The sequence below is a fragment of the Hibiscus syriacus genome, unplaced genomic scaffold (genome assembly GCF_006381635.1).
Source record: "Hibiscus syriacus cultivar Baekdansim isolate YM2019G1 unplaced genomic scaffold, ASM638163v2 tig00003715_pilon, whole genome shotgun sequence".
NCBI classification, from domain to species: domain Eukaryota; kingdom Viridiplantae; phylum Streptophyta; class Magnoliopsida; order Malvales; family Malvaceae; genus Hibiscus; species Hibiscus syriacus.
Genome location: NW_024061980.1, coordinates 276,386 through 287,475, shown reverse-complemented (window position 1 = coordinate 287,475; position 11,090 = coordinate 276,386). Strand labels below are relative to the sequence as shown.

Below are 11,090 nucleotides of genomic sequence, written 5' to 3'. Positions count from 1 at the left end.
ATAAAAAAAAATAAGTCGCGGTATTAGAATTCAGTAAGACGGTGTCAATATATTTTTAGATTAGTGTTAAATTTATGTTTAATATATTCTATACAAAAAAATGGTACACAAAAGTTTAGGTCAGGGGTAGCTCTCCCAGTCCAGGGCCAGGGCATACCTAAGACCCAATTAGGAGTTACATATGATTTTACAGATTGCCCACCAAGAGTGATAGAAATGAGATTCGAACTTAACCTTACAAGCTCAAATTCCTGAATCTCAACCACTTGTGTCAATACTCATTGACAAATTTTATACAAAATTTGAAGTATCAACAAACACTCCAATCATCATCACATGATTTTATATGATGATCTTAGATCTATTGAAATATAGTTGGGAAATACTATATTATAAAGTAATAAAAATTGTCAAATCACCTTAATAGAGGAATGAAAAATGTTTGAAAAAAATGGAGTATTCATCAACCAGGGTATTCACAAGAAACATTAGTGAGTATTGAGAGATTGTAGTTTGTCAAAATTATTAATGTGGTTGTTCCAAGAGAATAGGTATAGGCTTAAAGTATTGATGTTACAGGAAGTTGTACAAATTTACATAGGTTGCTGTAACCCGAACCAGAAAGAAAGAAGATAAGGGGGCTCTCGTGTTAGTTCGTTACAGCAGTAAATCAACACCAACTACCAATTCAGCCTTTGTTTCCCTTCATTAATAGCTGATCCCACCCCCTTTGCATTTATAAGCCTTCTTCCTCCCATCCTCGAACCAAAAAAACTTCAAACTTTTTGCTTACCGAAAATGGCACTTGGTTCAACTGCAGCACTCGTGCTCGTCGTGTTGGCTTTTGCTAGGGTTCAACTCTCAACTTGCCATGTTGTCATCGCCAAAGTTTCTTGCCTCGACTGCAAACATAATTATGACTTGTCAGGTTGTCTCTTCAATTCCAACTCTTTTTGACTTGTTTGGAATCCGTCCATTTCTCCTACTTACATTTACTTGCAGGCATCAAAGTTGCAGTGAAGTGTGATAAAGTGAAGAAACTAGCCACTGCTACCACCCAAGAAAACGGAGTTTTCAAAGTAGAGCTTCCAGCAACATCTACGGACTGCCTGGCCAAGCTCCTGGGTGGACCGGAGCAGCTGTACGGCGAGAACAAGGACCTGGTGTCCAAGGTTGTGAAGGTGAGGCATGACGTGAACTCTTACACCATTTCCACTCCACTAGCTTTCACAACTTCATGCCCTTTGGCTTCGGTTGTTGCTAAATCTTGTGGAGTGGGTTCATCCAAGACCGTTGATCTGCCACTTCCCCCGGAGTGGGGGCTTGCACCGTCCAGCTATTACGTTCCTTTCATCCCCATCATCGGTATACCTTGATGCTGCATGCATCTCGGTGGGTTCTTCATTAATAAGTACTTGGGAGAAACACTTGCGTGTTTCCATATATAGTTTATGAGAGCAGACTGTTGTAAGATATTAAGTAATTTCTATTAATTATGTGTATTTAAGAGTGGAGAGCTTGGTGTAATCTTTGCTCCTTGTTTAATGCTAGCATATAGCCAGTTTATAGTATAAATTCGTGGCTTTTTTCACTCATTTTGAAATTTATTTTTTTAGAATTTTATTAGACAGCTCATTGATCCTTTAAAACAACAACAACAAAATCATACTTCCATAAACAATGAGGTAAAAGGAAAGTAGGGTAGTAGGCTGCCCCAACGTCAGGATGAGAGTAGCTTCCGTGGAAGACTTCCGACAGTCATAAAATAAAAAATAAAGATAAAATGCACTTTCTATCCTAACATCCTGCCGCTTTCCTTCTTCATTTGCTATCCTATTCCTCCCCAAATTGTTTCTCTTCTTTCCCATTCTATTTTTCTTCTCTCTTTTCTCGACTTACTGCACTTATTCTGACAGAGACACCCTGTATAAAACATATTTTTTACTAAATTGGTCCCATCTCAAAATCAACTTCATAGATTGAAATAATGATTGAAAATTTTCAAGAAAAACTTGGAATTTTTCATGATAGAATGTCACGTAATATCATTTTATTGGTTCAGTTTTTTCAATATATTTGTTAATTATGTGGACTAAAATCCATAATATCTTTAAATATAGAATAAAAAAGTCTCACAGATACAATTCAGATTAAACCGAATCCACCTTGAGTGTACTTGGATCTGATAAAGAATGTCATTTCACAAACTTTCTCATGATACATTCAGTCCCATTCTCACAAGTTTCTTGCACTATTTTTCCTTTTTCCCGATCAACTACCTTTCATTTATGGGGATAATAGTTGCTTCCAAAGCCGAGCAAGTAAATCTCACATGGCATTTCCCCTCTTTTTGGAGGATTTGAATACAGGGCTATAAATTAATTGCAGATATGAAGGGGTTTTGCTCATATTCATTGCTTATTTAAGGCCGCAACCAAGAAAAACTCAAAATTGCTCTATGGCTGGCTGTTAGAAGTGAGAGATGGAGACTTTCTTAACTACAGCTAAACTGCAACTAGCAAAGCAAATCAACGTATAAATCCATAAATATGATCATATCCATATTTTTTACAAGGCTGATGGAGAAAATTCTCAATTTATTTATTTACTTACTGTTATTATTTATATTACCTATACTGTTCAAACTCTTTATTTTCCCTTAAAGCATCTGTAACTCTACCTGACATATTCTCAACATACATTCGCACGAGTATAAAAATATAATCTTTCAAATATATGAAAAAACGTAGGGAAAAAATGAATCTAAGTCAAACATATGTTTAACACTAAACATATATGTCACATGCGGATCCCCTCTGTATTATTCTAGCCAAAAGAAGAAGCATTGCCAATAACAATAGAATACAAAATATTTGAGCAAAAATTTTCTCGCACCTAAAATTGATCTCATTTAAAATGAAGCCCCTGATTCTAAAACTAGAACACACAAAATAGTGAAAACAGCTAAGGAACGTCCTGGGATTTTCTTTTGTCTAAAACATTTAATTTAGTACAAATGCAATCGCATACAGTGTTCTACTTAAGTGATCAAGCTGTTTTAACCTTTCGAGAAGGGGGGCGACGAAATAAACTGATTAGATCATCAAGACCCTGTGGCAATGAATTGTCATTAAATTAGCATTTTATAAAATTTAAAAAAAAACTGAGTTTAAATACAGAAATAAAAGGTGAATATTCAGTGGTTTAAGATCTGCTTAATAAGTTAAATAGTGTCTTACCCTAGTTGTGATGACAAGAAAACAAAAGAGCACTATCAAATATGATCCCAACACGAGAAGTAACACCAAGTCGAATGTTACACTAGCGACCTGTGATAATACAATCAAACTGGTCATTTTATGACGTAGAAAACAATGAGAAACGAATGACAGAAATTAATTATGTCTATATATCCCTAGAGTCCCAACCAATCTCATGAATCATAGAGAGAGAGAAAAGATGATAAGAGATAATTCAACGAATGGTAAATACCTGATAGATGTTAAGCGTTGTGCTAGTTGAATCATAGAAAGTGAACATCCCTTCAAGAATCTCATGCTGCAAATTTACTTCATCAGTGTGATCAGCTAATTCCTGCCAAAGAGTGAAACAGATAGCAATCAGAATTGAAAGTTAAAGAAAGTGCATATCAAGTAATTCTAGTGTTTTCACCATTTACCATAAATCTGTATCCAAAAGTTTGTTCCACTGATACAAGAATAGAAGTTTTGAAGTGAAGCAGCCTGGGATGAAATAGAGATAACTTTTTTTCCTATTTAGTTTTGCTTCTGAATGGTGCATGCAACTTTTATTCATAAAAGCAAAGTATTTCTTTATTCCAACTCCCAATTAGGAAAGGAGTTATCCAAAACATTTGGCATCCCCCATATCTTAAATATCGTATATTTGATTCTTTAAACATAGTTCAACTCTATGGAAAGCAATTCAATTCTTCAAGTGTACATCATCGTCACGTTAGAAGACAAACCTTCTTTAATGCCATGACAAAGGGGTCATTCTTTGAAAGAAATGGAGCCACGCGAGGTGTTCGTGATAAAAGATCCAGCCAAGATTGCACATAAGCAGGATTGACAGCCAAACTACCACCATCTGCAAAAATTTGGACATTTTTTCCCTGGTGCCCGTAAATATGCCTCTGCACAAAGTAGTGACAATTTTAAAATAGCACATGGTCATGCACAAGCAATGATTAAACCTTAATGCCTTTGAATAAGCAACTATCCAAATACTCTTTACTATGCGTATTAAATAAAAATAGAAAAAACAATCACCAAGATAAAGCCTTTGCAAAGTAGTTGGTTGGCTTGCATAGGTCATATATCAGTGTACTTTATCTAGAAATTGACCAGCAAAAATATGGTCTAAATGACACTTTCCACTTTGCCTAGAAAACTCAAAAGACTAAATTGCATCAAGAACCAGCATACATGTGATGCTAAAATTTTTCCTCCGGTGAGAATTGTAATTAATTTTTCCTAGGTTAATATGCAACAGGAGAAATTTTCACTTCTATGCTTACACGTGTAAATCCATTACATTCCACACACGAGCATCACATGATAAGTTAGTCATGTCACTGAGTCATTTGACACTGCTTTGGTAGAGATCAGACACAGATGTAATTGGCCCACAGTCCACACATTCCCTTCCAGAAGTTCTTCAATTTTTTATGCTTACTGATAAAAATGGGAGGGGCTGAGGGTTCTCTCTTGCAAGCACAAACTCATTTTATCACAAGAATGGCGTTCATAAAATTAAATCAATATATACAGGTAGGTCATTTTATCTTACCACAAGACTTTCAGCAACTAACTTCACACCTCTAGTGATTGCAGTTTCATTCACAAATTGTCTGCAAATAGTCAAAGCTCTCAGAACAACTAATCTCAAACACAAAGACACTATGGCAATTTGATAATAAGGGCTCGAGTCTGAAAATATTACCTGCTATCAAACAGACCTCCAGTGCTTTCTAGGAGTTCAGGAGCAACAGGAATTTGAGATAGAGTGGCTCCGGTAACTCTCAGTCTTGAGAACTGTTCATGCTCCCAAGCTACCTACAGCAAATCAACAGTTCTAGTACCAGATCTAAACAGCAGAATTGCATGAACATAGCATTCTTACATCTATCCACAGAAAGTTCAGATAAATAGATGTACTGCTCCTTCAATTGGTAAATTCATATGTTACCAACAATAGCAAAAAGTTCAGATTTAACAGATTTATTTCAAGAATAAGTTAACCATTGCCAGAAAAGATGTTCAGAACAAGACAGACCATAGGATCATAAAGGGCAAAGGGGTTATAGCTGAATTTTGGAAAACAACGAAAACAATTAATTCATAGATACATCAAATTAAAGTTTAATAGGTCTCTCATAGATGAAGTCGATTATAATAATATTCTTATTTTCAGAAAATGGTGACAGAAAATGCTTAAAACATTGAAACTTATACATATATCAACTCACTCGAGGATTGGAGATGTTTATTTTCTTGTGCTTCAAGCCAACTTTGATATCCAACTCCTCTGCCACTTTAGAGAAACCCTTCAATAACACCATGTATCAGATTCCGAACAATGGAAAGAAAATATAATATGATGCACTCAACACCTATCATTCAAGATGCTGCCAGCTTACATGTGTTACTCTGACTCAGATGTCAGTGTCGGACAAGGGTCTGGCTAGATTTTTCATATCCCCATATCCAAGTGTCAGACAAAAGTGCCAGACACGGGGACTTCATAAAAAATGAAGAGTCCAGGTAACATATCAGCTTACCTCGAAAATCTGCTTGATGTAGGCATTTTCTGGAGGTTTAGAAACATGAATCCACAATTCATTATCCCAAGAACCAATACTATTTAAGCAAATAGCATAGTCAATACTCTCGCGTAAACGTTGATCAAAACTCCGAAGCCACTGCACAGATATGATATTCACATGACCCGAGCAACAAAAATGACAGCAAAAGTAACTAGAAAGATATCCAAGCCACTGAAAGAGATGATAAAATTTCAGTTCATAGAGGAAAATGAATCACCTTCTGAGTTCCGTTGTAGTTATATGGCCCACCAGATGTCAGGCCGAAAAGTAAATTGTACCTTCCTCTTGTCTTAGGATTTGAATACAGGAGAGAGAATAACCTAGCTATTTCAAGAAGCGCCACAATTCCACTGCCATTGCTGTCACTTCCCACTGATAATGCCTACACATTTAAAATAATTTATTTCACCTTCATTTGGATAATTGAAGCTGATTTTCTTTACTGAAAAATAATAAAATACGCACAGGAGCAGCCCCGAAAGTATCATAAGATGCCACAATAGCAATGGTTGGAAGTTGATTCATATCTCCATCAGCTTTCAATCCAGACAACCACCCCTGTTATCAAATCAGAATTAGCAGAGTGAAAACTTCTCCTGGAAAACTCCATTAATAGCATATTCAAAATTCCACAGATAATACATGCAATAAAACTAGAGCAAGAAAAATTAAACATACCAAAACCTGAAGTCAAAATATCTTTCCAAGACAAAAATATAATATGAAGATGGGGCAAGCAACAAGTGAAAATGATGCCATGTAATTTCCAGAAGCAATCGTATATTTCTTTTGTCTCCAGTCAGAAGACAATATAGTTCTTTCTTTTAAACCACAACTAGTATTCGTTCATATGATAAAAGCGAAACCAAGTGACTGTCTTCTGTATGCTAATATGTCTCATTATTACTGATTTACTGTATATAAGCAGAGCAGCTAGAATAAATGCTATGTGATTTTTCTCTACCATGTAAAAATTGACACAAACCTGAATATTAGTGATGGTAGGAGATGCAACTTTCTTCGGTTCAGGTGTTGGGATAACAAGCTTGTATCTGCATTTTTTAACAATGGATTAAACATGAACAATGACAGAAAAAGGTATTTTATTACCAATTCAACATCAAAATGAACAAAAATAGGCACCACTTATTTGGGTGTCTAGCTGGAAAACGATCATTCTACAATATTTTGAGAAATAAAACAGGTATCCAGGTAATATGTTTTCTACCTCATAAAAAAGAGGTAAGCCAGTTTCCTAATACCAAACGACAATATACAGAACACTTGAATAGAAAGTATTATTTTTAATTAAAAAAAAAACTATAAACTGACCCTCCTGTAGTTGCAGTAGCAGGTTGACCAGTTGCATCATTCTTCTTGATATCCGCCAATACAATATCAATTTCATCGTTCTCAAACGCGAAATAGACAGCATACTGCAGCACAAAATCCCCACAATAAAGTTAAGGCCGTCTAGCATAAAGAAGATAAAAAAAATCGAACAAATAAATAAATAAAGAAAATAAATCAAGAGTTGAGAAGTAGCAAAGTTCTCCTGTAATTTTTCTCCCTTAAAATGATTATGTGACAGAGACTTCATTTGGAGTCACCAGAACACTATTAACTTGGATTTAAATTCCAAAAGCCATTTTCACACAATGTCAAGAATCTGAAAACTGAGAAAGGACAGATATCTTCAATAGCTGATAACAGTAACACTAGTGGAACATAGGAGGATAGTACCCTATTGGACGCTAACATGTATGAAATCTAATTATCTATGCTTGTATAATTAATTTTTAGAAACAGCTTACCGGAGATGCAAGTGAAGATATAGAAAAAGGTTAGCTCAAATCCTGTTTATATGCACTGGTGTTGAATTACATATTTCTGGTATGTTTCAGAAATTTCAAGGTTTATGCTATTTTCCAATCAAACAATTTATTGATATGACAATAACAGTTATCCACTTAACATATATGACTAGATATGGAAAAACATTAAACTTGATTCAGTCTCATTCAACCGAGACAAAATAAAGCTCCAAACAACAAAATCTAATCCTTTTAAAGTGTCAAGTTTACAGAACCCAGATGTTAATGAAAATTAGTTTAACAAATGAGGAAGCTTCAGTTACCAAGAAACCAAATTAACATGGAAACTTACGTAGGGATATAGACGCATTACTTTTGCATAGAGGTAAAATTTAACCATAAGAACTATAATCTCTATTATACTCACAGGTAAATTTGCATGTATCAGTAACCGTTCGAGCTCTGCCAACACGTTTTTCAGTTTCTCTCTTTCATGAACTTGCTTGTTCCCTCCATTTCCAGGGTTAAATATTTCAGGAAGCAAAAATAGCAATCCTCCTAACGGCTTTTTCTGGTTAATATATTCTGCCAATCGCCAAAAGAAAAGTTTTAACTAATTGTTTTCTAAATAAAAAGAAAAAAAAAGCTAAGAACTCAAATTGTTGAGATGAAAGTGAACCTCGGACGAAAGTGATGTTTAGTTCACGTAGAGGAATGATGAGAACGGTTCTGGAAAGATCAGTGCCAAGAGGGAAATGCAAGGAGGCAGCATGGTGGTTGAGGGCAGCGAAGCGAGATCCGAAAGCGGAACCAGACATGTCGTATTGGATTAGACGGTAGACGTCGATGGCGGCGGCGGCATCGCAAAATTCGACGCAAGCAACTAAAATGAAGAGTAGAGAGATCACTGAGTACATCGATTCTTGCAATCCCCGGTGACCGCCGCCGAAGTTCTTAGAGAGCACCATGGGAAGAAAGATTGGATCTAGGGTAAGAGAGAGGGAGGGAGTTGGATTAAGTAAATGTTTAAAGGAGCAGAGTTGATTCCATTCCCAAGCTGCCGTTTGTCAGGTTTCCTTGACTTTTATGCGAATATTATTTGAGGTATAAAAAAATCAACCGGATTGATTTAAATGATAAACAATTTAATATCAATTGTGTTTGAGTTTATGTAGAAATTTTTTATCTAAAGATATACTCATCAAAATTAAATGTACGACGTTGTTCAATCTAAATTAGATTTTAATATAGCCTTTAAATCGGGAGGACAATTAAAAAAAATTAATATAACCTTTGATATAACTTGATATAGCATTTGAATCGGGAGAACAATAAAAATATAAAATAATTAACCTTTTAACAAATAATTTGTAGGGTAAATTATAGTTTTTCATTTTAATCACCAACATTAGTTTTCCTTTTTTCAAGTAATCATTTTAACCTTTTAACTTAACTTCCTTGCCATCTCAAAAATATTCAAAATTTGTTACTGTCAAGAGGAATTAAACACAATACTCCATGCCTAGGTAATGACTAATGAGCAGTACAATAAATGCGTTAAAATTGTACAAAAACAAAGTAGTGTTTAAGCTAAATTGTTATTAAAATTGAAAAATAAAATTTCCCATGTTATTTGGGAATAAAATATTATTAATTTTTTTTACTTTATTTTATAAAATTAATATTAAATTATTCTAAAAAATAAATATATAATATTTATCTAAGGTAAGATATAAATTTAAATTATTTAAAAGATTCATATATATATATATATATATATATAAGATTATATTTCGTATTTGAGCTTATTTCAAAATAAAATTCATATGAATATTTAAAAATCCGAATTAAGGTAGATGAAGTTGGGCCAAGGATGGCTTTGCCACATCCATTTTTTTTTATCGAAAATGCCTTGTAATATACGATTTTGACAAATTTTTTTTGAATTTGCCAAAATGACCAAGTAAATCGCAATGCGATCGATAATTCGCAACGCGATCTCCGGTATCGCAAATCAGTTTCCAGATTCGCAACGCGATAGTCGAAGTTCGCATTGCGATTTATTCCAAATTCGTTGCGATAGGCGAAGTTCGCGTTGCAATTCATTCCAAATCGTTGCGATAGTCGAAGTTCGCGTTACGATTCATTCCAATTCGTTGCGACAGGCGAAGTTCGCGTTGCGATTCATTCCAATTCGTTGCGATAGGCGAAGTTCGCGTTGCGATTCATTCCAAATTCGTTGCGATAGTCCAAATATTGCATTTGTTTCTTAAGAATTTTCTCTAAAAAGATAGAATTCGCGCGGACGTGTCGAAGACACGTATTACCACGACCACGACCACGACGGGACGGGACGGGACGGCGGCGGCGACGCGCGAGAGTCCCCCTTGTTCTCTATCACTCAACAAGGAAGTGGGAAAGCCAAGCCTTAAATACCATTCCCAATAGTATTTCCAATACTATGTGGGATTGAACATTACCAACACTTGTTTCCAATACTATTACCTTCATTGTTGTAAGAGTTTAATTTTGAAACTAAAAAAATATTTATTCGAATAAATAACTTACCCTTTGAGGACTTTGATCATAAATGAAGTAATTGCTAAAACTAACTCTGATTCGGGTTCTTATAGTGTTCAAATGACTTACTTGCAAAGAGTAGATGATGACCAAACAACTCGATATGTTTCCTTTGTGTCATTATCAGTTAGTTTTCGTAGCATCCTCAGTTGAAAACTTCCATCATTGTCTCCTTTACATTTGTTTGGTTAATATTTTTCTTCCATCAAAGTCCTCAAAGGGTAAGTTATTTATTCGAATAAATATTTTTTTAGTTTCAAAATTAAACTCTTACAGACAATGAAGGTAATGGTATTGGAAACAAGTGTTGGTAATGCTCAATCCCATAGTATTGGAAACACTATTGGGAATGGTATTTAAGGCTTGACTTTCCCACTTCCTTGTTGAGTGATAGAGAACAAGGGGGACTCTCGCGCGCCGCCGCCGTCCCGTCTCGGGTCGTGGTCGTGGTTGTGGTAATACATGTCTTCGATACGTCCGCGCGAATTCTATCTTTTTAGAGAAAATTCTTAAGAAACAAATGCAATATTTGGACTATCGCAACGATTTGGAATGAATCGCAACACAAACTTCGACTATCGCAATGATTTGGAATGAATCGCAACGCGAACTTCGACTATCGCAACGATTTAGAATGAATCGCAACGAATTTGGACTATCGCAACGAATTTGGAATAAATCGCAATGCGAACTTCGACTATCGCATGCGAATCTGGAAACTGATTTGCGATACCGGAGATCGCGTTGCGAATTATCGATCGCATTGCGATTTACTTGGTCATTTTGGCAAATCCAAAAAAAGTTGGTCAAAATCGTATATTACAAGGCATTTTCGGTCACTGAGATTA

At 35.2% G+C, this 11,090-nt stretch overlaps 2 protein-coding genes across 3 annotated transcripts; one reads left to right on the top strand and one right to left on the bottom strand.

Moving 5' to 3' along the window:
• Positions 1–773: 773 nt before the first annotated feature.
• LOC120179903 lies at positions 774–9,251 on the top strand. Of its 2 annotated transcripts, XM_039185364.1 has the most exons (3): positions 774–928; positions 1,003–1,411; positions 9,242–9,251. In XM_039185364.1, exons 1-2 carry the CDS (start codon positions 799–801, stop codon positions 1,374–1,376), a joined length of 504 nt encoding a protein of 167 aa, XP_039041295.1. In that variant the 5' UTR covers positions 774–798; the 3' UTR covers positions 1,377–1,411; positions 9,242–9,251. The 2 variants fall into 2 exon arrangements, with proteins under 2 accessions (XP_039041295.1, XP_039041293.1); XM_039185362.1 differs by lacking the exon at positions 9,242–9,251 and having other exon boundaries at positions 1,003–1,543.
• LOC120179892 (nicalin-1-like) lies at positions 2,796–8,720 on the bottom strand. The gene is made up of 14 exons (XM_039185355.1): positions 8,342–8,720; positions 8,090–8,247; positions 7,181–7,284; positions 6,834–6,900; positions 6,314–6,406; positions 6,066–6,230; positions 5,804–5,944; positions 5,492–5,569; positions 4,966–5,078; positions 4,813–4,873; positions 3,989–4,156; positions 3,493–3,594; positions 3,240–3,329; positions 2,796–3,111 (listed from the first exon to the last, which is right to left on the bottom strand). Exons 1-14 carry the CDS (start codon positions 8,628–8,630, stop codon positions 3,049–3,051), a joined length of 1,692 nt encoding a protein of 563 aa, XP_039041286.1. The 5' UTR covers positions 8,631–8,720; the 3' UTR covers positions 2,796–3,048.
• Positions 9,252–11,090: the final 1,839 nt, after the last annotated feature.